This window comes from Haemorhous mexicanus, chromosome 30 (genome assembly GCF_027477595.1).
Source record: "Haemorhous mexicanus isolate bHaeMex1 chromosome 30, bHaeMex1.pri, whole genome shotgun sequence".
NCBI classification, from domain to species: domain Eukaryota; kingdom Metazoa; phylum Chordata; class Aves; order Passeriformes; family Fringillidae; genus Haemorhous; species Haemorhous mexicanus.
Window position 1 is genome coordinate 1,401,247 of NC_082370.1, and position 27,488 is coordinate 1,428,734.

At 50.5% G+C, this 27,488-nt stretch overlaps 2 protein-coding genes across 3 annotated transcripts; both read right to left on the reverse strand.

The window, feature by feature from the left end:
- Nucleotides 1-2,484: 2,484 nt before the first annotated feature.
- Nucleotides 2,485-3,759, reverse strand: LOC132339823 (D(1) dopamine receptor-like). Its single transcript, XM_059870342.1, has one exon. It carries the CDS (start codon nucleotides 3,757-3,759, stop codon nucleotides 2,485-2,487), a length of 1,275 nt encoding a protein of 424 aa, XP_059726325.1.
- Nucleotides 3,760-12,152: 8,393 nt separating this feature from the next.
- Nucleotides 12,153-26,115, reverse strand: CHMP7 (charged multivesicular body protein 7). 2 transcript variants are annotated; one of them, XM_059870399.1, is made up of 10 exons: nucleotides 25,758-26,115; nucleotides 24,668-24,842; nucleotides 21,147-21,332; nucleotides 19,551-19,684; nucleotides 19,164-19,212; nucleotides 17,219-17,338; nucleotides 16,346-16,444; nucleotides 14,835-14,895; nucleotides 13,638-13,805; nucleotides 12,153-12,511 (listed from the first exon to the last, which is right to left on the reverse strand). In XM_059870399.1, the coding sequence occupies exons 1-10, from the start codon at nucleotides 26,045-26,047 to the stop codon at nucleotides 12,447-12,449; spliced, it is 1,347 nt and encodes a 448-aa protein (XP_059726382.1). In that variant the 5' UTR covers nucleotides 26,048-26,115; the 3' UTR covers nucleotides 12,153-12,446. The 2 variants fall into 2 exon arrangements, with proteins under 2 accessions (XP_059726382.1, XP_059726383.1); XM_059870400.1 differs by having other exon boundaries at nucleotides 13,638-13,802; nucleotides 25,758-26,114.
- Nucleotides 26,116-27,488: the final 1,373 nt, after the last annotated feature.

Below are 27,488 nucleotides of genomic sequence, written 5' to 3' on the forward strand. Positions count from 1 at the left end.
TTAGCACTGGCTGATTTCTCCCTTGGTTTGCTGGGGAGAGGGAGCTGAGGATGTCTGGGATTCACAGGGATGAGCTGGGTTTAGTCTGGCAGGGATCAAACCTCCTTCCCAAAGTCACCTCCAGGGTGGGGATGGAGCCTGGGAGCTGCTCCTGACCCCTCTGATGAGACAGAACCTTCCAGACCACAGGGATGGAGCCCAAGAGCTGCTCCTGACCCCTCTGATGAGACAGAACCTTCCAGAGGGCTGGGATGGAGCCCAAGAGCTGCTCCTGACCTCTCTGATGAGACAGAACCTTCCAGACCACAGGGATGGAGCCCGGGAGCTGCTCCTGACCTCTCTGATGAGACAGAACCTTCCAGAGGGTTGGGATGGAGCCTGGGAGCTGCTCCTGACCCCTCCAATGAGACAGAACCTTCCAGAGGGCTGGGATGGAGCCCAGGAGCTGCTCCTGACCTCTCTGATGAGACAGAACCTTCCAGAGGGCTGGGATGGAGCCCAGGAGCTGCTCCTGACCTCTCTGATGAGACAGAACCTTCCAGAGGGCTGGGATGGAGCCCAGGAGCTGCTCCTGACCCCTCCAATGAGACAGAACCTTCCAGAGGGCTGGGATGGAGCCCAGGAGCTGCTCCTGACCTCTCTGATGAGACAGAACCTTCCAGAGGGCTGGGATGGAGCCCAGGAGCTGCTCCTGACCCCTCTGATGAGACAGAACCTTCCAGAGGGCTGGGATGGAGCCCAGGAGCTGCTCCTGACTCTGCAGATGAGACAGAACCTTCCAGAGGGCTGGGATGGAGCCCGGGAGCTGCTCCTGACCCCTCTGATGAGACAGAACCTTCCAGACCACAGGGATGGAGCCCAGGAGCTGCTCCTGACCCCTCTGATGAGACAGAACCTTCCAGACCACAGGGATGGAGCCCAGGAGCTGTTCCTGACCCCTCTGATGAGACAGAAGCTTCCAGAGGCTGATTGGGGAGCGAGGAGAGCTCCTGAAGAGCCTTTGTGATTGAAGTGGAGGAGGAAGGGAATTAGAGGGAGGATAAAGCAAAAAGGGATGGAACAGCCTGGGAACAGGAGGATCTTGGGTGGAAGGTGTGGTGGAGGAGCAGGAACCAGGACAGCGTTGTGGATTTCTCCTGTTCCCTCTGGAGGGCTCCATCCAGGACATCCAGGGGCTGAACCAGGGCTTTGATCCCTGCCAGGAACCCTCAGCCGGGCAATCCCAGCTCCTGGCCCAGGCCCAGAGCAGAATTTCAGCCACCAAATCCTTCCTGCAACCGCTCCAGACACGGAGCTGCTCCCAAACCCAGCACCAGGCTCCAGGGAAGGTGGCCACCCCTGCAGGACGGGGTGCTGAGGACAGGGACAGCCAGAGGGGAGCTCAGGAGAGTTATCCTGGGAAATCCATGGAATTCCTGAGCTCAGGAGAGTTATCCTGGGAAATCCATCACCTCCTTCCCACATAACCCACTGGTTTTCCATGGCTGGAGGTGCACACAGCCCAGCGTGGCCCCACAGAGCTCCAGGCAGGATTGCCAGCAGCAGTTGGCAACCAGGGAGCAGGATTTGGCCAGTGCCCATCCAGCAGCCCCGGGCCAGTGACCAGCTGGATTTGGCCAGTGACCAGCTGGATTTGGCCAGTCCCCATCCAGCAGGCCCGGGCTGGTGGCCACAGGAGAAGGGCAGTGGCCAAAGCCACCTCTCCCCTCAGGCACAGCTGGGTTTTCACTTCCTGACCACAGAGAGGCTCAGGAGACCCAACCATCTCTGCTCTCTCAGCTGAAGTCACCAGGAGAGAGGAATTCCAGCCCTTCCATTTCCATCCATTGCAGGAAGTGAGGTTGTTGAACCATGGGTGAACTGGAGAGAGCAGCAACACAAATTCTGCTGCCACCTGCGCTGGGCCCAGAATTCAGTTAGAGAAGCAGGGCTGGAGACACCTGGGAAACCACTCTGGAATTCCACCCTGGTGATGCAAACAGAGTGGAACACCCTCAATATCCCCAGCTCCTCAGAGAACAGGAATGTCCCGGCTCCCCTCGCTGCTGGAGACCTTCCCACCACTCTTTTTCTTTCCCACCCAGGCTCAGTGGAAGGCGCTGCTGGCCAGAGGGGGAATCCTCCCCAGCCAGACTCAGGAAGGGCGTTCTGAGGGGGGGAGGAGCCCAGAGAAATCCTCTCCAAGGCCACTTTGGGATGGGAGAAGGGAAAAGAGGAGGAGGAGAAGGAGGAAGACACTTCCTGGTGGGATTACAGAGGAAGCCTGCACAGGAAAAAAGGGAAAAAGGAGCCACGTTCTGCAGCCAGGTAAACAAGGAGGATCTGTGCCAAAGGCAGCGCCAGTCCCACCAGGCCAGTGACCAGCTGGATTTGGCCAGCTCCTCTCTCAGCTCCTCAGAGAGCAGGAATGTCCCAGCTCCCCTCTCTGCTGGAGACCTCCCCACTCAGGCTCTTTTCCCACCCAGGCTCTTTCCCCACCCAGGCTCAGTGGAAGGCGCTGCTGGCCAGAGGGGGAATCCTCCCACACCCAGGAAGGGCGTTCTGAGGGGGAGGAGAGACCCTCTCCAAGGCCACCGCGGGGTTTTCCACCTGCAGCACGGCGTGGGGCAGCAGCTGGGGCGGGCTGAGGCTCTGCAGAGCCCTGTGCTCGGAGGTGTCGGGGTGGAAGGACACCAGCTCGTTGCTGAAGGTCACCGTCTCCACGGCGCTGCCGCGGCAGAGGCAGCCCCAGCCCAGCAGGGAGGCGAAAGCGGTGCGGAACTCGGCGTTGAAGGCGTAGATGATGGGGTTGAGGGCAGAGTTGGCCCAGCCCAGCCAGGTGAAGGTGCCCAGCACGGCCCTGCTGACGCACGGCGACGCTCCCGGGACGCGGGGCTCGCGGCCGCAGAAGGGCACCAGGCAGTTGAGCACGAAGAAGGGCAGCCAGCAGCACACGAAGACGCCCACGATGATGGAGAGGGTCTGCAGCACCTTGGTCTCCTTCCTGAGGGAGTTTTTCAGGGAGGTTCCCCGAGGGCGGTCGCCGCTGCCCGGTGTCTCCTGGGAGGAGATCCCGCGGAGCTGGCGCCGGGCGAGGCGGAAGAGGCGCCCGTAGGTGCCCAGCATGATGGCCACGGGGATGTAGAAGCTGATGAGGGACGAGGCGATGGCGTAGGCGCTGCTGAGGGTGGGCTCGCAGCCCCCCTCCTCCGCAGAGCCGTTAAACCCCGGCTGCTCGGGGCTGGGCAGCGCCCGGTCCTTGTGCCACTGCAGCTGCACGGGGATGAAGGAGATGAGGAGGGACAGCAGCCAAGCTGCCGCGATGGTGATGAAGGCCAGGCGCTGCGTCACCCTCCTCTGGTGGCGGAAGGGCTCGGCCATGGCCCAGTAGCGCTCGACGCTGATGAGGCACAGGTGGAGGATGGAGGCCGTGCAGCACGTGATGTCAAAGGCCACCCAGAGGTCACAGAAAGCCCCGAAGGGCCAGAAGCCCAGCACGTCGCTGGCAGCTCTCCAGGGCATCACCAGGACGGCCACCAGCAGGTCGGACACAGCCAAGGAGACCACGAAGAGGTTGGTGACCTTGGAGCGCAGGTGTGGGAACCTGAGCACGGCCAGGCACACCAGGGCGTTCCCCAGCAGCGTGCAGAGGATGAGGAGCGACAGGCAGGCGGCTGTCACCACCCTCAGGGACAGCGGGGCGTGGCTTTGTTCTGCCCAGCTGGTGGCACTGAGCTGGTCCTGCCCCGCTCCTCCTGCCGAGGGGTAAAACCCATCCATGGCTGCCCCGGTGTCCTGGGTTGCCAAGCAGACTCTGTTCTCTTCACCATCTGTCTGGCAGCTGTCTCCTGTCCATTGGGCAGTTTTCCTGATCTCTGCCACACCCACTCCTCCCTCCAGGGGACACCTGCTGATAAGAGGCCATTGGATGTCCCTGCATGGCTGATAAGAACTGCAGCATCCCACTGGGAGATGTGAGCCCAGGGGGAGGAGCCAAGCATTCCTACCTGGATATAATCTGGAGATTCTGGAACACCAGCACGGCTTCTCCACTGGATTCCCAGAGGAGCAGCAGCTGCCTCTTCCCCTGGATCTTCAGAGGCAGACTGCACCCTTCTCCAGGATCCCTGCTCCAGCAGAACCAGCCCTGGCACTGCAGGAGGGCTGAGCCACAATTCCAGTGGGACTGCTGCCAGCCCCCTGACCCACAGGGTGTCAGGCTGTGCTCTGGCTCTGCCAGTGCTGGTTTGGTTCACTGCAGTGTTTATTTTATCCTTTTATTTTCTTCCCTAATAAAGAACTGTTATTCCTGCTCCCATATTTGTTGCCTGAGAGCCCCTTAATTTAAATTCATAGCAATTTGGAGGGAGGGGATTTACATTTTCCATTTCAGGGGAGGCTCCTGCCTTCCTCAGCAGGCACCTGGCTTTCAAACCAGGACACCCGTTTATCCCACCCTGCCGAGGTTTCTCAGCTGCTCAAGGCTCCATCAGCACCCAGAGCCCATTTTCCCTTTTCCCTGCTCCCCCAGCATCTCGGAAGCCCCAGCTGCAATCCAGTCCCGCTGCCAGCCCAGGAAAAGTGCTGGAAGCTCTCGGTCCTCTCCAGGTCTCTGCTGACAGGATTTTTGGATTTTTGGAGTTTGGATTTTCCCTCCTGCCTCCCACCCCAGTTCCCTTCCTCTGCTGCTCCCAGGAGCCAGAACTCACCTCCGGGGCTGGGGAGGCTTTGCTGCAAATCTTCCTCCCTCTCCTCTCTCCTCTTCCCCTGCTGGTGCTCCTGCAGAATTCCCAGATCCCTCCCGTGGGCAGGCTGGGATTTGCTGCCAGGAGCAAGAGGGGTCTGAGCTGCCTCTGCTCCTGCAGCCCCTCCCTGCTCACAGCCCCTGCTCTTCCCTCGGGAGCCAAATCCCTCTGGCTTTGGCTCGGGTGGGATCTGGCTCTGCCCCTGGGAGCTGGGAGAGACGTGAATCCACAGGGTGAGTCACCGGGAACTCGGTGAGAGGGTTCGAGGGGGAAAATAATCATTCCAGTCAGATTGGAGGGTCCTTGATGCAAATGAGCCCCGAAATTTATGGTGATTTCTGCATAAAAGGTGCCTGATTTCCGTGAGTCACAGCTCAGAGATGACCCCAAATCAATCACTCCTCCCTGCCCTGAGCTGGTGCAAAACTGGCATTTCCTGTCCTCTGCAAAATCCCTTCTCCAGGAAAAAAAAAAAAGAAAAAAAAGTCTAAAAATCCTGTACAAAGCTGGAAGTTTTTCTTTTTGAAAGTCCCACACAAAGCAGCCTCAGATCTTTTTTCAGCCCAGGTTACCTGCAGAATCAGTGAGGAGGAGGATAAGTTTTTTAGCCCTTGATAAATGGATTTGACTTTCAGTAAAGTGGTGTAAAGTTGCTTCTCTTTCAAGTTCATCACGATTTCCTTAATTCCCAGCTCATTCCACATCAGCTCTCACCTCAGGGATAACTGGTAAAACTAACCAGAAAGTCAAGATCCTTTTCCAGTCAGGTGTGGATGTGGCACCTGGGGACACGGTGTGGGGGTGGCCTTGATGGCCTGAAGGTCTTTGCCAACCTGAACTCCAGAATTTGACATTTTGGAGCTCCCAAGGAGGAGGAGCTGATTTGTGTCTCAGAGAAGGATTTCCTGGAAGCCTCCTGGCGTGGGATGTGCCACCATGAGCTGCCACTGCCACCCTGTGCTGTGACCTACGGAGGTGACAGATCAGTGCCACCCTGTTGGGCTGTGTGACAGATCAGTGTCACCCTGCTCTGTGTGTGTGACAGATCCAGTGCCACCCTGTGCTGTGTGACAGATCCAGTGCCACCCTGCTCTGTGTGTGTGACAGATCCAGTGCCACCCTGTGCTGTGTGACAGATCCAGTGCCACCCTGCCCTGTGTGACAGATCCAGTGCCACCCTGCTCTGTGTGTGACAGATCCAGTACCACCCTGCCCTGTGTGTGTGACAGATCCAGTGCCACCCTGCTGTGTGTGTGACAGATCCAATGCCACCCTGCTGTGTGTGACAGATCCAGTGCCACCCTGTGCTGTGTGTGACAGATCCAGTGCCACCCTGCTGTGTGTGACAGATCCAGTGCCACCCATGCCCTGTGTGACAGATCCAGTGCCACCCTGCTGTGTGTGACAGATCCAGTGCCACCCTGCTCTGTGTGTGACAGATCCAGTGCCACCCTGCTGTGTGTGACAGATCCAGTGCCACCCTGTGCTGTGTGACAGATCCAGTGCCACCCTGCTGTGTGTGACAGATCCAGTGCCACCCTGCTCTGTGTGTGACAGATCCAGTGCCACCCTGCTGTGTGACAGATCCAGTGCCACCCTGCCCTGTGTGACAGATCCAGTGCCACCACTGCCCTCCTGAGGAGGAGCCTCCCTGCTCTGTGAGGTGGGGAAAAGCAGGACAGGCTTTGCAAATCCCGGGCACAAACCGAGTTGGTTCAGCTCCGATTCATTCCCTCTGTGCCCGGAGTGGGGTCCTGGAGCATCCCTGACCCCTCCTTTCCCTGTCACCTCGGGGGGAAGAGCCGCCAGAGCGCCCCGAGCCGGCTCAGCTGAGCTCGGGTCCATCAACCCGGCTTTGCTAAACCCGGGTCCATCACCCCGAGCCGGCTCAGCTGAGCCCGAATCCATCACCCCGGGATTGCCAAACCCAGATCCATCACCTCGAGCCGGCTCTGCTAAACCCGGGTCCATTACCCCGGGATTGCCAAACCCGGGTCCATCCCCCCGGGATTGCTAAACCCGGGTCCATCACCCCGGGATTGCCGAACCCGGGTCCATCCCCCCGGGATTGCCGAACCCGGGTCCATCCCCCCGGGATTGCCGAACCCGGGTCCATCGCCCCGAGCCGGCTCAGCTGAGCCCGGGGAGAGCGGGACCTGCCCCGATCCATTCCCAGCAGGAGCCGATGTTCCCTGAAGCCGCAGCCGGGCTCGCTCCCTGGTGTCCAAGGCGCTCGCTGTCCCCGTGTCACGGCCACAGCTCGGCTTAATTAAGCCTCGGTTTAATTAGCGGCGGCTGCAGCGCCAGGGAGCGAGGGTAGATGGCACCAGCGGCCGCGCCCGGAGCAGCGCCAGCCCTGGGGAATTCGGGATCCAGCAGGGGAAAAGCAGGAGTGGGGCAGGGCAGGAGTGGGGCAGGGCAGGAGTGGGGCAGGGCAGGGCAGGAGTGGGGCGGGGCAGGAGTGGGGCAGGGCAGGAGTGGGGCGGGGCAGGGCAGGGCAGGGTCGGAGAGCAGGGCAAGGTTCCTCCCCCGAGGGCGGAATAACCCCCGGGACAGCCCCCAGGGAGCGGGCACAGCCCCGGGTGCCGGAGCTCCGGGAGCGTTTGGACGCCGCTCCCAGGGCGGGATTTTGGGGGGTCCGGGTCCTTTCCCACTCAGGTACCCCAAGGCCCTGGCAGGACCCTCATCCCCCCAGGGGTGCTCTGCCCTCGGTGCCCCACGGGGCATTTTCCTCCCAAGCCCCGCTCTGGGCACGAAGGTTTTCGGGAGCTCAGAAACAAACACCGGGATGCTGTCACTGCTGTCACTGCTGTCACTGCTGTCACTGCTGTCCGGGTGAGCAGGGGTGGCAGTGCCCTGTCACAGGGCAGGCTGGCACTGATCTGTCACACAGGACACTGGTGGCACTGGATCTGTCACACACAACACAGGGTGGCACTGGATCTGTCACACACAGAGCAGGGTGGCACTGGATCTGTCACACAGGGCACTGGTGGCACTGATCTGTCACACACAGAGCAGGGTGGCACTGGATCTGTCACACAGGGCAGGGTGGCACTGGATCTGTCACACACAGGGCAGGGTGGCACTGGATCTGTCACATGGAGCATGGGTGGCACTGGATCTGTCACCCACAGCAGGGTGGCACTGGATCTGTCACCCACAGCCCAACAGGGTGGCAGTGATCTGTCACACACAGCAGTGGTGGCACTGGATCTGTCACACACAGGGCAGGGTGGCACTGGATCTGTCACACACAGCAGGGTGGCACTGGATCTGTCACACACACAGCATGGGTGGCACTGGATCTGTCACACACAGCAGGGTGGTACTGGATCTGTCACACAGGGCAGGGTGGCACTGGATCTGTCTCACAGGGCAGGGTGGCACTGGATCTGTCACACAGGGCATGGGTGGCACTGGATCTGTCACACAGGGCAGTGGTGGCACTGGATCTGTCACACACAGTAGGGTGGCACTGGATCTGTCACACACAGAGCAGGGTGGCACTGGATCTGTCACACACAGAGCAGGGTGGCACTGGATCTGTCACACAGGGCAGTGGTGGCACTGGATCTGTCACACAGAGCAGGGTGGCACTGGATCTGTCACACACAGAGCAGGGTGGCACTGGATCTGTCACACACAGCAGTGGTGGCACTGGATCTGTCACACACAGCAGGGTGGCACTGGATCTGTCACACAGCACAGGGTGGCACTGGATCTGTCACACACAGAGCAGGGTGGCACTGGATCTGTCACACAGGGCATGGGTGGCACTGGATCTGTCACACACAGCAGTGGTGGCACTGGATCTGTCACACACAGCAGGGTGGCACTGGATCTGTCACACACAGGGCAGGGTGGTACTGGATCTGTCTCACAGGGCAGGGTGGCACTGGATCTGTCACACACAGCAGTGGTGGCACTGGATCTGTCACACACACAGAGCAGGGTGGCACTGATCTGTCACACAGCCCAACAGGGTGGCACTGATCTGTCACCTCCGTAGGTCACAGCACAGGGTGGCAGTGGCAGCTCATGGTGGCACATCCCACGCCAGGAGGCTTCCAGGAAATCCTTCTCTGAGACACAAATCAGCTCCTCCTCCTTGGGAGCTCCAAAATGTCAAATTCTGGAGTTCAGGTTGGCAAAGACCTTCAGGCCATCAAGGCCACCCCCACACCGTGTCCCCAGGTGCCACATCCCCACTTTGTGAACCCCTCCAGGGATGGGGATTCCACCCTTCCAGTGCCTGACATTTTCCATGAAGGATTTTGTCCCAATTTCCAACCTAAACCTCCCCTGGCACAACCTGAGGCTGTAGGAAAGGATCAGGGAAGGATCAGGGAAGGATCAGGGAAGGATCAGGGAAGGATCTCCCCTTCACTGGGGCTGGGGGGATAGGATCCATGGGATGGGATCAATGGGATGAGATGGGATCCATGGGATGGGATGGGATGGGATGGGATGGGATGGGATGGGATGGGATGGGATGGGATGGGATGGGATGGGATGGGATGGGATGGGATGGGATGGGATGGGATGGGATGGGATCCATGGGAACCATGAGATGGGATCCAATTTATCCAGTTTCTGGCATTCTGGAGCACACCTGCTGCAGAGATCCCTGCGGGTTCTGCTGTCACACCCCAAAGCCAGCAGCTCCTCCTGGGAGAGATCCCATCTCCTCCCCTGAAGCTGCTCTGTGTGATCACCAGGAGTTCAGCAGCTATTTTTTTCCAGGCTCCAGTTCAGCACTATTTTAAACAGCTCTCCAGCAGGAAAAGATTCCAGTTTGGTGGCAATTCAGCTCGAAGTTTTTCTATTTAATTTCCTCACCCAGCAAGAGGCTGCCCTTGATTTCTTTTCCCTGCTGTCTCACCAAAATATCCTGAAAATTCTCCATTCAGGCACCCTGATTACATCCCCCACTCTGCATCAAAGGCAGAAAATTACCAGCCACTCCAAAGAAAGCAGCAGCTGCTCGGGTTTAACTCCTCAATGTCACCTCCAGCAGAGACATCCCAGGATCACAGGGGAGTGTTTATTCCAGGAATTTCCAGGGAAGGAACAAGTTCTGAGATCAGGGGAGAAAGGAGGGGGAGCCAGACCTTAAAAACAAAAATCCAGGCTGTAGGTGAGACCTGAGCCCTGTAAAAAAATCCATGGGAGCTCTCCAGGGATCCGACCAAACCTCAGCCTGAGGAAACAGCATCAGCAGCCTGGGATGCCCAGGTGGGGATTCCTGGTTTAGGCAGCGTGGTTTCAGAGGGAAGTTTGGTTTTTGTGCAGCAGGCCACTCCATTGACATCAATTTTCTTCAAGCAGAGGGAAAACCAGACCCAGGCTCCCAGTCTGGGCTGCTTAATTGCAATTGGAATGAGAAGCTGGGTGAAAAACTGCCCCAAAATCAGCTTTGGGAATTGTCTGGTACCAGACCAAGGGTGCATTAGAACTGATTTCCTTTTCTCCATGGGCAAAGCGGTTTAGGCAAAGGGCTGTGGCTGTGAGCCTTCAGAGTGCAGGTTTGAGGAGCACAGTGATAAAAGAGAAGGGGAAAGAGAAGCAAAAGCAGGAATTGTGTCCAAGATGACACCAAGAATGAAGGCAGTGCCACCCAAAGAGCAGCTCAGGAAAAACAGACAAATTGTTAAACGTGGTAATTTTTAATAATGGGCTTTGTAAACCCAGGGCAGTCTGGTGGAGCAGTGGCTCAGTTTGGGTTTGGATAAGGCAGCCCAGGACTATCCCTGGATCCCAGCACAGCTGGAACAGCAGCTGGAACAGGGACAAAGCACAGGATTCCCCCGGGTCCCTCCCCTCCCCTTCTGTCACACACAGGCAGAAAACACCGAGGTTTTTCTCCCATTTACTTCCAGAGGAAAGGAATACAGAGCTTCATTGTACATCATTCCATGGGGGAAGTGAGAGCTGCAGCCTCCCCCGCCCCTGGCAGGAGCCTGCACTGGTCAGCGGTGACAGAGGGGACACAGCCCCTGGGGACAGCCCCGGTGCCACCCCCGGCCCTGGGCTGGGGCTGAGAGGGCAGGAAACGATCCCCAGGAGGGGAAACTCCAGCCCAGCCCTCACTGCCGTGATCCCGGGCTGCCACTGAGGAACGGGGCTTGGAGAGGCAGCGTGGGAGTGCTGGGATACAGTCCCAGTGCTGTGGGGATACATTCCCAGTGGTACTGGAATTCCCAGTGCTGGGATACAGTCCCAGTGCTGTGGGGGTACATTCCCAGTGCTGCAGGAACACATTCCTAGTGGTACTGGAATACATTCCCAGTGGTACTGGAATTCCCAGTGCTGTGGGGATACATTCCCAGTGCTGCAGGAACACATTCCTAGTGGTACTGGAATACATTCCCAGTGGTACTGGAATTCCCAGTGCTGCAGAACACATTCCCAGTACTGTGGGAATAAATTCCTAGTGGTGCAGGGATACATTCCCAGTGGTACTGGAATACATTATCAGTGCTGGGATACATTCCCAGTGCTGCAGGAACACATTCCCAGTGGTACTGGAACTCCCAGTGCTGCAGGAAGACATTCCCAGTGCTGTGGGACTGGAATTCCCAGTCAGGAGGAGGGGCACAGGGCTGTGATCCATCCACAGGCAGCCAGGCACTCCCCTGCCATGCTCAGGAATCCCAGGGAAGGGCACATTCCCCTCCTGGAGCTCTGTTTTTCAGGGATTTGGGTAAAAAGTGACCTGCAAAAGACGAGGGCTTGGCTGGTGGGGGGAGAGGCAGCCCTGGAGCAGCTGCAGCTGTGGTGCTCAGGGGTCTGTGCATCAAAAACATCCACGGGGCTGGCTTGGGGCTCTCTGGGGACACACAATCCTGCGGGAGTGCAGTGCCAGGGCTGAAGGCAAAGCCAGGGCCGCTCCATGGAGCTGGGCTCTCCCAAGGGATCCTTCCATTTCCAGCCCAAACCCCTCCAGCAGCTCAGAGCCAGCACCCTGCAGCTCCCAAGGAGTTTTGCTTACAGGGGAGATACAGAAATAGCCACCAGCTCCAAATTCAAGTGCCAGCAGAAAGGGGCTGGATGGCAACGCCCAGCCTTGGCTACAAGAGCCTGGAACTCCTCCAGGGAATCTTTTGCAGGTCTCCCTTTTAAGGCCTTAATGTCATTACAGAGAGGGATTTGTCTTGTGCTTGCCATTGCTGCCCTCTCTGAGCAGCACCAAAATCTCAAACTGAGCAGCTGCAGTGCCTGGCTGTCAGTGCAGGATGCAGAGGGAGGGACACAACAAGCACCAGGTGCTGAAGCTGCTGCAAGGGCAGGACTGATGTGCCAAGTGTTCTGAACAACCACACACACAGCCAAATGCTGAGCCACTGCAACGCTGCTGCTACTCAGACTCTCAACATCAGCCACAGCAAAGGAAGAGAAATCAAAACCAAACCCAACACCGAGCACTGGTATGGACACAGAAGAGTTTATCTTGGCTGGAGTTGTGTTCCCAGGAGGGAAGACTGGATGTGGCAGTGCCCTGGGGTCCCGAGGCAGATCGAGACCAGATGTTGGCACAGAGATGACAAACACCAGCTGGGGCCAGGTCCAGAGTGGATTGTCATGGCAGGAGCTCCTGCTGCTGAGCAAAGACAGAGCCAGGAGGACAGGGGCTGCTCCCTGCTCCTTGGAAGTTCTGGCCATCAGTTCAGGAACACTGAGACACTTCCCAAACTGCAGCAACAGGATTCTGTTGGCTCCTCAGAGATTCAGTCCCAGAGCTGTTTTGGGTTCAGAAGAAGCAGAGGGAGTCTTTTGTGCCACATCTGTGAAGGGAATTGCAACAGAGAAGAGATCAGAACTCATCAAACACATCCACAACCACCCAGCACAATTCCAGAGTGCCCAGGTGCTTCCCTGCTCTGCTCCATCCCCTGGGAATCACACGCTCCATCCCCCTGGAATCACATGTTCCATGTGGAACAGGGCAGGCCCTGGAGATTTCCAGGGAATGCCTTGGGAATCTGGGTTATAACCTGCCCAAACAGAAGGAAAACTGCATGGCCAATCCTGTGGGACTGCCAAAAGGAAAACTGAAACAGCTCAAGCCCATAAACTCTGGTCATTCACTGTTACTGAACCACAGGATATCCTGAGTTGGAAAGGACCCAAAAAGATCACTAATGAATCACAAAATATGATTTATTTATCATTCTTATTATTTATTTCCTGATCAGTAAATAAAGCCCAGTTTAAGCAGGCCTGTCCCACATGAAGAGCATTCCAGGGAAGATGCTGAGTCCTGGACAAATCCTATTTGAAAATTCTGGTTCATCCCTTCCAACACTGCCTGGCTTTGTACAACTTTGTTAAATGTAAAAAAGAATGAGTCCAAGCAGCAGCTCCCTCACAGAGCCTTCAGCTTTCCCTCCACCCCAGCAAAGGATCCAGGCAGAATTCCCAGCTCTCCTAAGACTGGGTTTAACTCTGCTGAGCCTGGATCCAGGCAGAATTCCCAGCTCTCCCAGGACTGAGTTTAGCTCTGCTGAGCCTGGATCCAGGCAGAATTCCCAGCTCTCCCAGGACTGAGTTTAGCTCTGCTGAGCCTGGATCCAGGCAGAATTCCCAACTCTCCCAGGACTGGGTTTAGCTCTGCTGAGCCTGGATCCAGGCAGAATTCCCAGCTCTCCCAGGACTGAGTTTAGCTCTGCTGAGCCTGGATCCAGGCAGAATTCCCAGCTCTCCCAGGACTGGGTTTAGCTCTGCTGAGCCAGGCTCCAGGCAGAATTCCCAGCTCTCCCAGGACTGGGTTTAGCACTCCTAAGCCTGGCTCCAGGCAGAATTCCCAGCTCTCCCAGGATTGGGTTTAGCACTCCTAAGCCTGGCTCCAGGCAGAATTCCCAGCTCTCCCAGGACTCTGCACTCCCTCCCAGGCCCTGCTGCCATTCCCACCTCCAGCAGACACTGAGAGCTGCTCCAGCTCAGCTTCCAGCTCGGCATCAGAGATGGGGGCACTCAGCCCCTTCTGGGGGACGGGAGGCAGATCCAGGCTAGAATCCTTGCTCGAGTCCTGCAGGAGACTGTCCAGCTCCTTCTCCAGCTCCTCAGAGTCCATCTCTGCTGAGACAAGAAAAGATTTCAGCTCCAAGGAGAGCTCAGTGGCATCCTCACGGCACAGGCTGAGATCCAAACCAGAGCTGTTATTCCTTCCATCCATTGTTACTCACAAGGAATTTCCTCTACTTCTTTTAAAGGACTGAAAATTCAGTCCTGATCTCAGGGAGGAGAATTTTTTCTTGGCACTGAGGCCAAGAAGCTCTGGCACCTTTCAGCAGAGGCAAACAAGCTGCAGCAGCAACCAGGCCAGAGGAAAAAGCTCATCACTTCAGCAAAACAAAGCAGCAGCTGCCCTAAAAATGGATTTAAACCAACACTACCCAGCTTTGACCTGAAACCCAGCCCCAAACGGGGACCAGGAGGATTTGGAGATGAAACAACTGTCAGAGGGGAGAGCTCCCTGCTCCCACTCCCTTCAAGGCACCAACTCTGGTGTTTTGGGAGGAGTTCATTCCCCCAGGGAGGTGCTGAATGTGGGGAGGGAGCAGGGAAAGGATGGAGTAGGGAAAGGAGGGAGCAGGGATGGGATGGAGCAGGGAAAGGAGGGAGCAGAGGTGGGATGGAGCAGGGAAAGGAGGGACCAGGGAAAGGAAGGAGTAAGGGAAAGGAAGGAGCAAGGAAAAGAAGGAGCAGGGAAGGGATGGAGTAGGGAAAGGGAGGGAAAAGGGAATGGAAGTGGCAGGGATGGGAAGGAGCAGGGAAAGGGAAAGGAAGGAGCAGAGAAAGAAGGGAGCAGTGAAAGGAAGGAGTAAGGAAAGGAAGGAGCAGGGAAGGGATGGAGTAGGGAAATGAGGGAAAAGGGAATGGAGGGAGCAAGGAAAGGAGGGAGCAAGGAAAGGAGGCAGTAAGGGAAAGGAAGGAGCAGGGAAAGGAGGGAGCAAGCATAGGGAGCAGGGAAGGGATGGAGCAGGGATGGGAAGGAGCAAGGGAAAGGGACAGAGAAGGGAAGGGAGGGAGGAAGGGAAAGGAAGGAGCAGAGAAGGGAGGGAGGAAGGGAAAGGAGAAGCAAAGGATGAAAAGGCCAGGACATACCCAGACCATTGATCCCCACTCCAGCCAGAGTCTGGGCCACCTCATCTTGGGTGTCACAAAGCTGAGGTAAAACAAACACAATTAGATACAGGTTAGAAATGAATTTTGTGCCCTACTGCAGCTGCTTTATCAACAGCAGAAATAACAAAGAAATCAGGAGTTGGCCTAAGGCAGCAGGAATGAGTGCAAAGGACATTTCCACCATGGTTTTATTTCACAATCATGAACAGCACCAAGGATGGCACATTGGAGGGTCAAAGCCAAAGCAGAATTTCACAGTGGGAGTAAAACCATTGCTCTGATTGAGCTTTTCACAGAAATGCTGAGGTGGAGTTGCAGCTTGGGCTCCAGAACCAGGAAGCAACAGATCCCAGCCAGGACACTCTGCAGCCCCTCAGCTCGAGCTGATGGTGCTGAAGAATGAATCCTTGGCTGTTCTCCACAGCAGCTCAGACTGCAGACTGCCTGCTCACTTCAGCTCCTGCAGCATTAACTCCTCTCCCTCACTGACATGCAGATTACAGAATTACAGAATTAACTGGAAAAGGTTGGAAAAGACCTTTGAGACCATCAAATCCAGCCTATAAACAACAAAAAAAAAAGAAATAAAACAGAATAAAATGAAATAATAGAATAGAACTAAAATAGCATAGAAATAAAATAAACAGAATCAAATAAACAAAATAAACATAAAATAAAATAAAAATAGAACAGAGTAAAAATAGAATAGAATTAGAAGAAATAAAAAAAAATAGAACAAAACCAAAACAAAACAAAGTAATAAAAAAAAGAAATAAAATAAAAAGAAACAAAAAGAAATAAAAAATTTTAAAAACTAAAAGAAACAAAAATAAAATATAAAGAAATAAAAAGAAATAAAAAGAAATAAAATAAAATTAAATAAAATAAAAAGAAATAAAAAGAAATAAAAGAAATAAAATAAAATTAAATAAAATAAAATGAAATAAAAAGAAATATTAAGAAATAATAATAATAAAGAAATAAAATTAAAAGAAATAAAAAGAAATAAAAAGAAATAATATAAAATAAAATAAAATAAAAAGAAATAAAATAAAATTAAAAGAAATAAAATAAAATAAAAAGAAATAAAAAGAAATAAAAAGAAATAAAAAGAAATAAATAAAATAAAATAAAATAAAATGTCAGGCTGTTTCATGCACAGAGCTGCATTCCAGCTCCCAAAGGTTTCATTTGTATTTTTAATACACGTAAAGACTTTCTAGGAAAGCTGGGTGCTTCCCCAGTATTGCTGATCAAAAAACCCCACAAAATGCAAATTTAAAGTCAATTAAAATACACTGCAGCAATACCAGAGGACACAGAAATCTTCTTGCTGATGCTTTAGCTCAAAATTAAATCAGTCTGCTTTAGTGCCATAAAGGGAAAAAACTAAATAATTAAAAGCAACCAAAGAATTAAGAATTAATTAATTAATTAATATCTGGGCAGGTTTCTTGGGGATGTGCCCACCCCCCTGGCTGTGCCAGTACCTCCTGGATCTGATCCACCAGGTTCTCTGCCCTCTCCACAGTCACATCCTTCATGGAAAGCTTCAGAGCTCCCACTCCAGCCTGGTAGGCATTGAACACCTGGAAATTCAAAATAAAACAGAGGAAGATGCACAGTGCTGATGAAATCCAGCCTGGTTGGTATTAAATATCTTGAAATAAAAAATAAAATACAGAAAGATGCACAGTGCTGATGAACTCCAGCCTGAGAGTCATTAAACACTGGAAATTAAAAATTAAAGAGATGAAGATGCACAGTGCTGATGAACTCCAGCCTGCTTGGTATTAAATACCTGGAAACTAGAAATAAAAGACAGATGCACAATACTTATGAAATCCAGGCTGGCAGGTATTAAATACCTGGAAATAAAAAATAAAAGAGATGAAGATGCACAGTGCTCATCAACTCCAGCCTGGTTGGTATTAAATACCTTGAAATAAAAAATAAAATACAGAAAGATGCACAGTGCTGATGAACTCCAGCCTGAGAGTCATTAAACACTTGGAAATTAAAAATTAAAGAGATGAAGATGCACAATGCTCACAAACTCCAGCCTGGTAGGTATTAAATACCTTGAAATTAAAAATGAAAAAGATGAAGATGCACAGTGCTGATGAACTCCAGCCTGGCTGGTATTAAACATCTTGAAATTCAAACTAAAAGAGGAATATGCACAATGCTGATGAGAACAGTGGGAGCTGCTCTCCAGAGCTGCTTCCCAAGCAGCATCCTTGGAGAAACACCCGGCCATGGAGGGAGCTTTATGCGGAGGGGCATGGCCAGGGTAAACCCCACCCTCGGGAGAAGGGAGGAGGGGAGGAGCAGGGGAGGAGCCCGGGAGGAGCCCTCGGTACCATCTGGTCGGTCTGCGAGGCGTAGATCCGATCCAGGATTCCCTGCACCGCGTCCAGCTTGGAGTGCAGCTCCTCGATGCGCCGCTCCGTCCTCCGCTTGGACTTGAGGCACCTCAGGGCCTGGCAGGGACACAGACACACACAGAGATCAGATCACACAGAGAGGGATCAAATCACAGAGATCAGATCACACAGAGAGATCACACAGAGAGAGAGATCAGATCACACAGAGAGATCAGATCACACAGAGAGAGCTCAGATCACAGAGAGAGCTCAGATCACACAGAGAGAGAGATCAGATCACACAGAGAGGGATCAGATCACACAGAGAGGGATCAGATCACACAGAGAGGGATCAGATCACACAGAGAGATCAAATCACACAGAGAGAGATCAGATCACACAGAGAGGGATCAGATCACACAGAGAGGGATCAGATCACACAGAGAGAGCTCAGATCACACAGAGAGCTCAGATCACAGAGAGAGAGCTCAGATCACAGAGAGAGAGCTCAGATCACAGAGAGAGAGAGCTCAGATCACACAGAGAGCTCAGATCACACAGAGAGAGCTCAGATCACACAGAGAGAGCTCAGATCACAGAGAGAGAGAGCTCAGATCACACAGTGAGAGAGCTCAGATCACACAGAGAGAGCTCAGATCACACAGAGAGAGATCAGATCACACAGAGAGATCAGATCACAGAGCTCAGATCACACAGAGAGATCAGATCACACAGTGAGAGAGCTCAGATCACACAGAGAGAGCTCAGATCACACAGAGAGAGATCAGATCACACAGAGAGATCAGATCACAGAGCTCAGATCACACAGAGAGATCAGATCACACAGAGAGATCGAATCACACAGAGAGAGATCAGATCACCCAGAGAGGGATCAGATCACACAGAGAGAGCTCAGATCACACAGAGAGAGCTCAGATCACACAGAGAGAGCTCAGATCACACAGAGAGAGCTCAGATCACACAGAGAGAGAGCTCAGATCACACAGAGAGAGATCAGATCAGAGAGAGCTCAGATCACACAGAGCTCAGATCACACAGAGAGAGAGCTCAGATCACACAGAGAGAGAACTCAGATCACACACACACACAGAGCTTTGTAACATTATATATTCTTAACTAAATTATGTATTTACAATCTTAGTGTTATTAATTAATTTTAGAAGGTTTTTTTAATAGTTTTAAGTTAAATGCAGTGGGTTTTTTAGGAGTTAGAGTTTGTTAGTATAAACAGCCTAAAATTTTTAACACCTAAAATATTCCAGCTAAACTCCAAAACACCTAAATATTCCAGTTTTAATATCTTAAATATGCCACCTGAAATATTCCAGCTGGAATATTTCTGAATATTCCAGTTTTAACATCTAAAATATGCCACCTGAAATATTCCAGCTGGCATCTGCCCCTGTTCACATTCCTGGGTGTTGAAATTTCCTTCACAAAAAGGAGTTTCATGTTGATTAAAAGCAGGAGTTTGTAGTCTGCTGCATCATACAAGAGGTGGGGAAAAGCAGAGAAAGGTGAAATGTGTGTTTTTGTTTGTGCTAAACTTGTTCAGAAATGATCATGTCAAGAAAAATGTTTTAACTGACAAATTAAAAAGAAAATTAAAAAAAAAAGGAAAAGAGCCAGGAGTTGGATTTTGATGATTCTGAGTGGGTCCCTTCCAACTTGGGATATTCTGGGATTGGAAGTGTCATAAAAACCCCAAATCCACCAGGAATCCCTGAGGCACACACAGAACCAGTGGGGTGAAGAGTTTATTTCCAATTCCCTTCATCCCCTCACTCTGCAAAAAGAAATCCTTCACCCTAAGGAGAGCTTTGGCTTCAGAGCCACCACCCCACACCCCGGGATGAGGCCCCAGGTCTAACCCTGGGCACGAGCTGCAGATCTAGGGCAGCTCCAGGACATTTCCACTCACCAGCTGCTTCTTCCCAGCTCTGCACGCACTCCTGGCATCCTCTTTACACCTGCAAGATGGAAAAAGGAGAAAGGAAAGGAAATTTCTTCCTTTTTTCACAAGCCACAACCACCCCCGCCCTCTCTGAGGGAACCACAAGGTGCATTTTGGATCCAACCACCCTCAAACCACTGCTGATTCCCACAAGTCCTTGACTGCACTCCAAATCCTTGCAAACATTCCCTGCACCTTGTTTTCACAGGGAACAAAGAGGAAAAGCTGCCCCAGCACACGGCTGTGACTGTTTATTTATGAACAGGAAAGAACAAGAGGAGAAAGCAGCTTCTAATTGTGTCCCAAAGTTCTACATCCCACAGATGTTGTTCCCACCACCCTTCCCCAAATTACTTCTCTGCTTCCTGGGAAAGGGACTCCACCTTCTGTGAGAGCAGCTGCTCACTCTGCATCAGCTGATAAACGCCGATGTCCACGTCGTTCATCGGGGACACCTTGGCGTGGAGGCCTCGGGCAAACTTCACAATCTGCAATCAGAGCAGCACAGGCTGGAGTCACTCCCCAGAAATCTCAATCAGGAACAGCTGCACTTGGAAGGAAGGAAAAGGAGTTTCTGCACTCCCAGTTGAGGCCTTGGCGTCATGAGGAGGTCCCAGTGACCACAGGGTTTGATATTAAACGAGGAGCAGGATCAGCAGTGTGGAAACAAAAAGCCTCAAGGCTTTAAATGACAATTTAAAAAGCCTCAAGGCTTTAAATGACAATTTAAAAAGCCTCAAGGCTTTAAATCTTCCACCTGGAAGATTTAAAGCTGTCCCTGGGTTCTGGAAGGGGATGGGAATGTCAGACTCCCAAGGACTTCAGAACACCACAGGGAAAGTGCAATCTCAGAGCTGTGTGCCTTCGCCTCTGCAGGAAGTGACAGACATTAACAGCTTTACAAAAATGTGGAATTCCACGCTGATTCCAGAGGTGTGGAGTCTGTGTGGTTGGGAACAGTCAACCTGCAGGGTCTGCCATGTTTTTAACTCCTCAGTTAAATCTGAATTATTATAAATGTCTAAAGAACCGACTGTCGCCGTGATATTTTCTGAAAAATCCCCTCGCCAGGATTTCTTCTCCTGGGAAGATGAGACGCCTCAGCTTCTCCACGTTTTGCTCCTCTGGAATGTGCTCTGGAGATCGTTTATCCAAAGATGTGAATTGGTTTTAATTAATGCCCAATCACAGCCAGCTGTGTCAGACTCTGAGGAGTCAGTCAGGAGCTTTCATGATCATTCTTTTCTGGCCTTCTGATGTGTCCTTTCTCTTTCTTCAGTAAAGTTTTAGTATATAACATAATTATAATATAATATATTATCATATAATTATAATGTAATATAATATATTATCATATAATTATAATGTAATATAATATATTATCATATAATTATAATGTAATATAATGCAATATAATATAATGCAATATAATGCAATATAATGCAATATAATGCAATATAATGCAATATAATATAATATAATATAATATAATATAATATAATATAATATAATATAATATAATATAATATAATATAATATAATATAATATAATATAATATAATGCAATATAATATAATATAATATAATATAATATAATATAATATAATATAATATAATATAATATAAATAATATAAATTAAATTAAATTAACTATAATATAAATGTAATGTAATGTAATGTAATGTAATGTAATATCATTAAATAAAATAATAAATCAGCTTTCTGAGGACATGTAGTCAAACTCTCATCTCTCACCTCGTCCTGAGGACCTCACACCACAACCTGCCAAGCCAGAATTAGGCTTTCTTGTCACCTCCAGCCAGGTAACAACACTGAAGCACCTGGAATTCCCCTTTCCAGGCAGAGCACACCCATTTGAGCCGCCAGAATGGCTGAAATCCATTTCTCTCGGGATGACGCCCCCCAGAAGCAGTCACCTGGACCCTGTACCTTCTCTCCATTCTGCTCCAGGATGGTGACCCTCTTCTCCTTCTGCAGCTGGAGCAGCAGCAGGTAGAAGGTTCTCTCGTCGGGGCAGAGGGCGGCGCAGAGCGAGCGCAGCTCGGACAGGGCCACCACGGGGTGGGAGCAGAGGGCAGAGCCCTGGTACAGGCGGTACACCTCCTCTGCCTTCTCCTGCAAGGAGAAGGGCAGACAGAAACCTTACGGGACTCCGAGATTCTAGAGGAGCTGAGGTTTTAGTCAAGAGATAAGCTTCATTGGGGTTAATTACAATAGATGGGTGGGCCTCGATGAAGTTAAGAGTTAGTAGTTAACTAACAATTGGTTGCTTGTCAATTATTTGATGAGCTGGGTTTGTAATGAAGAATACAGAAACTGATAAATAGCTTTTAGGAACATAAGACAATCGTTTTTAGGAACATAAGACAATTGTTTTTAGGAACATCAGGCAATTCAGCCTCCTCTGTCCTGAAACCAACTGAAGATGGGGAATGGGAGTTCTACCAAGGGTTCATTTGTCATAGTCACTTTGAAAAGGTAGAAAGGTCAGGATGAGGAAGACTTCATTTACTTCCTCATTTTGGGACCCCTCCCTATGGTATTCACATGCTCTCTGCACAGAAAGAACTGTGAGACAAGCAGAGAAGAAGGAAAACACAGTTCTTATCTTGCTGGCTGTGCCTGTGTTGTGCTACAGTAGGATGCAATTTGGAGATTGTTTACCCAAAGTGAGGATGTTTTGTTCCCTTGGCCTATCAGGGCCAGGTGTGTGTGGGACTGTCACGGGACAGTCAGAGAGAACCAGAGATGAGGGCAGCTCTGGGCAGTTGTGAGCAAGGGTGAGTGCTTGGCAGATTCAGTTTAGATTAACTGTACATAATACAGTATAATAAAGTAATTAATTAGCCCTCTGATGATGGAGTCAGATGCATCATTCTCTCTCCCCTTCCTCGGAGTCACCTTTGATTTACAACACCTCCCCATGAAAGGGACCACCGACCCATTTCGAGGGACAAACTACTCATGCTTAATGGCTTTTGAACTAATTACCACACAAAGCAGGGAATGGGATGTACCAAGTTATGAATATGTGTTTCTATTTTGGGTATTCAATAGCTGTACAGATAAAAGGGTTCTGTAACCACCTGTAAATTAAGGTGTGTATTTGGCAGTTATTCCACAATAAACACACACTTTGTAACTTAAAACTGTTTGAGAGATTTTGGATATCAGTACTGGATCAATATCCATACTGGGAATGGGCCGTACCAAAGTCATGAACATGGATTTGTATTTTGGGTGTTCAATACCTTTATAGATAAAAGGACTCTGCAATCACCTGTAAATTGGGTGTGTATTTGGCAGTTATCCCACAATAAACAAACACTTTGTAACTTTAAACTGTTTGAGAGTTTTTGTCTCTCAGAGTTGGATATCAGTACCAGATCAATATCCATACTGGGAATGGGATGTACCAAAGTTATCAATGTGCATTTGTATTTTGGGTATTCAATAAGTACAGATAAAAGGATTCTGTAATCACCTGTAAATTGGGTGTGTATTTGGCAGTTATCCCACAATAAACACACACTTTCTAACTTTAAACTGTAAGAATGTTTTTGTCCCTCCCAGCTGGACATCGGTACTAGATCAATGTCCATAATTTTTGAATAAATCACAGTGATGCCTTAGGATTCCAGCTGTGGTGTTTCCCTGATCCTGTCCTGCCTTAGTGCATCCCTCTGAACTCCACAGGGAGTGTCAGTTACTGTCCTCACTGCTTGGGCACACAGAACAATCCCTCCAGGCCTGAGATCCAAGGACACTCTGCTGCCTCAGGCCCCAGAAAGCATCAACAAAAGTGAATTGGGGGGAGCAAACTGGGGGTGAATGACTTCATTACCTGAGGCTGTAATTGGACAATTAACCCCTGATATGTAAATGAACCAAATTCACACCTGTATGAAAAACTCCAAGGTGACCACTGTGCACCTTGGAGGCTGCTGACTGCCCAAGGTGTAGCTACCTTTAGGCCTTTAATACTATTTATTATTAACATTTATTATTAACATTAATTACTAGTGTTATATATTAATTTATTATTTATTATTAATGTGATATTATTTCTCTTTAATCATTATTTTTATTAATAAATTGATATTTTTTATTAATAAATACCCACTTTATTCTCTAACTCTACTCTAGGTAGCCACTCCAAGGCATCCCAGGGATGCTGGCAGCCCACAGAGCATTCCTGCTCTTCCCAAATCCTCCCACACCTCCTTCCTCCCAGCTTGGACACTTCCTGCTTTATTCCAGAGTGAATTTCAGAATGAGCCACATGGAACTCAAAATAGTCATCCGCCAAAACCAAAACTCTGTTATGGACATTCCCTGGAAAGCTGTGGAGCAGCACAGGAACCACACAGGCAATCAGTTGGCTTCCCCTGCACTTCCTGGAAATCCCTCCCCAGGTCTGAACCAAATAAAAATTCCTGGTTTCAAACATTTCCTGCATTTCTGCTGGACACAGTAACCCAGAGAACCCAGCAAGGCCCGGGCTCATTCTGCAGCCACAGAGTAACAGAGAGAGCAGAGGGGCTGGGCCAGGATCCAATCCCGTGGGAAAGTAGCTGGAATAATGCCCAGGGAATCTGGGCTGGGGGGACTCTGGATGGCCAGGCGGGGGCTGTTCCATCCCCTGCTCATCCCCGGAGCAGATGGAGCTCAGGCTCAGAGTTCCTCATGTCCCAGCTCCAGCCTGGGATTCCCAGCTGGCTCCCAGCACAGGTCTCACCTCCCTGGACAAGCAAGGAATTCTGTCCTTCCTTCTTCTTGTAGTCAGTGAGGAGTGACTGTCAGAGCCATGGAATGCTTTGGGATGGAAGGACCTGAAATCCCACCCAGAGCCACCCCTGCCCTGGCAGGGACACCTCCCACTGTCCCAGGGGCTCCAGCCTGGCTTTGGCACTGCCAGGGATCCAGGGGCAGCCACAGCTCCCTGGGAATTCCATCCCACCTTCCCAGGGAGGAATTCCTTCCCAATATCCCATCCATCCCTGCCCTCTGGCAGTGGGAGCCATTCCCTGTGTCCTGCCCCTCCATCCCTTGTCCTCAGTCCCTCTCCAGCTCTCCTGGAGCCCCTTCAGGCCCTGGAAGGGCTCTGAGCTCTCCTGGAGTCTTCTCCTCTCCAGGTGAACATTCCCAGCTCTCCTGGAGCCCCTTCAGGCCATGGAAGGGGCTCTGAGCTCTCCTGGATCCTTCCTTTCCCCAGCTGAACACCCCCAGCTCTCCCAGCCTGGCTCCAGCCCGTGGAGCAGCTCCATCATTTTCAAGGAACATCTAAATCCCTTCCCATGCCCAAGGCACTCCCCCCATCTCTCTCCAGGCTTTTGACCACCTCAGCAGCACCAAGGAAGATCTGCTCAGCCCTGAGCCCTCCTTCCCAGCACATGAAATGACTCCTGGTTTTCCTGGAGATGCACAGGAAAGCTCTGCACAACACTTACCTGCAGCAGCTCCACGTAAATCAGAACCTCCTCTTCCTCGGGGATTTTGCTGTCCCCCAGCACGCTGGAGAGGGTCCACTTGAGGGGCTTCAGGATGAAAACTCCCACACCCCATGAGATCCAGCTGCTGTCTACACTGGCCATGAAGTCTGACTCCCTCTGGAGCTTCCCACGTCTAGGGAAAAGATAATTCACATGGAACTGAACACAGCCAAACTAAACCCTGGATATCCTGCACATCCTCCACTCCAGGGGCATTTTCTACCACCAAATCCAGCTCAAGTTTGAGATTTCAGTGCTGGAAGCACACAGAGGTTTCCACTCCTCCTCTGCTTCCTCTGGATGGATCCCAAGTGCCTTTTCTTTACTCTTTTTTCCAGTTTTGCAAGTTTCTCCCAGTTTTCTACTCAAAACTGATGAAGCATCAAAGGAGGGGATGAACAGGAGGATCAGTTTTAGGGGTAAACAGCCATTTCAGGATAGCTCCGTTTTTATATTAAATTGCAACAACAGCTTCTCAAATCTACGAGTTTTCATTTTCAGGTCACCAAGAGAGCTCCTGCTGTTTTTAGCCTCCTCGAGGTGCCAGTCCCGGGCTCCAATTTCACAGCACAAAATCTCTGCTTGCAAACACCAGCTCAACACATCCCCAGTGCCCTCAGCAGCTGCGACACCACAACATTCCAGGGTATATCCCCCTATTTAACAGCCATATTCCTGTGGGAATATTCCTGTCCTCCCACACCTCCTGCGAGGCCCTGGCTGAGCTCTGACTCCGTGTCCAGCTCGGCCTCCCAAATTCCACGCACACACGCCACGAACCGCAATTCACAGAATCTCAGACTGCTTTGGATTGGAAGGACCTCAAATCCCACCCAGCGCCACCCCTGCCATGCCAGGGACACCTGACACTGCCTCAGGTTGCTCCGAGCCCATCCAACCCGGCCTTGGACGCTTCCAGGCACGGGGCAGCCACAGCTGCTCCGGGAAACCCGTGCCAGTGCAGAATTCCCCTCCAGGCTGGCACAGCACGGATCCATCGCCAGCCGCATCCCCTGACACCCCCCACACCCTCCCCGACCTCCTTTACCTCAGCAGCTCCCTGAGGACGGTGCCGAGCCCCAAGGGGACGCTGCCCCGCCGCTCGAAGCCGTTCTGCAGCTCCCTCAGGCACGTCCTCACCGCGCCCCGCCGCCGGCCGCGGGCCAGAACCAGCCCGACCCAGAAGGCCATCTTGCTGTCCCACTCGGTGCTGTTCACCTCGCGGCTCTGCTTGAAGGCCGAGAATAGGAAGGCCATGCGCTCGTCATCCGTCTCCCACTCCGGGGGCAGGTCCCCGGCCGGGGCCGGCCCAGGGGGGGCCTCCCCCGGGCTGCACATCTACGCGAGCCCCCGGCTCGGCCGCGGCCTCCGCCCGGCCCGGCCGCCCGCCCGCCTGCCTCAGGGGAGACGTGCACGGCGCATGCGCGGTGCCACCCCCGCGCCCCCCCGCCTCACTTGGGGTGGGCCGCGCCGTCCCCCCCTCAGCCCCCGCTGTGGTACGGCCCGGAGAGGGTCATCGGCCCCGCCCCCAATCGCCGCCCGGATGCCTGACGGTGACGTCACGGTGACGTCATATATGGGGTCATAAATTGTGTCAACGCCAGTGGTGAGGGGGCGGGGCTTGGGCTATTTGGGACTACATATAATAATTATATATATTATATATATTTCCCATATATTTCATATACAGAATAAATGTATATTTTTAACTTTCATCATATAACATTTATTATTATTATTATCATAATCATTATCATTATTAATTAATAATGATACTATTATTCTATTCTATTCTATTAATATATAATATATTATATTATATTAATTATATTATATTATTATACAATTATATATCGATAGTATTAATAATTATAATGAATATATAATATATAATAATAAATAATAAATATATAACAATAATAATAATAAATCTATTATAAGATAATGTACATATAACATAAACTATATCATAAAAATTGTGTTAATGTATAACATCATAACTAAATATTAATTAGTATGTAATAATATAGGTACAAGTATATTCTATAATACTATATTGTGTACATTATATTTACATTATCTAATACAATATTATATGTATGATATAATAATCTGATATATCCCATCATGATACAAAATTAGATGATAATATTATATTATCATTATTTCGTATATAATGGATCTAATTCAAGGTGTTATTATATTATATATAATAATGTCTCATTGTATATCTTATATATATATATATATACATTATATATATATATATAATTAAATTGGTGCAGATTGCCCAGAATTTGGTGACAGCACCTTGGCTCTGCCAGCCCAGGGAGGGCAGCAGGTCCCAGAGCTGCCTCTAAACCAATCCATGAAAATCAGGGAATGACTCAGCATGGACAGCATTTCTTTTTAGCTCCTTCCAAACCAAAATTTCCTATTTATTCTTATATTTATTATTCTAGTTTTATATATAATTTTATATATTATATAGTATTTTATTATATTTATTTTAATATTCTGTATCATTATATTTACTATATAATATATATTATATACTTTTATATATAGCATATTTGTATTTTATTATTTTAATATATATAGTTATATTTTATATATAATTGTATATTATATTTATTGTTATCTTTATTATTATATTTATTATAATATATAATATATTGTATTTATTATTAAATTGATATAAAGTTTTAAACAATATATATTATATTATTATATTGATTATAATAGTCTATATAATTATATTTAATATGTAGTATATATT

What these genes read in the sequence shown, in the direction of transcription:
- LOC132339823 (XM_059870342.1), bottom strand. Translation starts at nt 3,759, where the DNA reads ATGGATGGGTTTTACCCCTCGGCAGGAGGAGCGGGGCAGGACCAGCTC.
- CHMP7 (XM_059870399.1), bottom strand. Translation starts at nt 26,047, where the DNA reads ATGTGCAGCCCGGGGGAGGCCCCCCCTGGGCCGGCCCCGGCCGGGGAC. An exon ending in CTTTCCCAGGAAGCAGAGAA is followed by an intron (nt 19,213 to 19,550) that starts GTAATTTGGGGA and finishes TCCATCTTGCAG; the next exon opens with GTGTAAAGAGGATGCCAGGA. An exon ending in GAGCTGGGAAGAAGCAGCTG is followed by an intron (nt 17,339 to 19,163) that starts GTGAGTGGAAAT and finishes TGTCCCTGCCAG; the next exon opens with GCCCTGAGGTGCCTCAAGTC.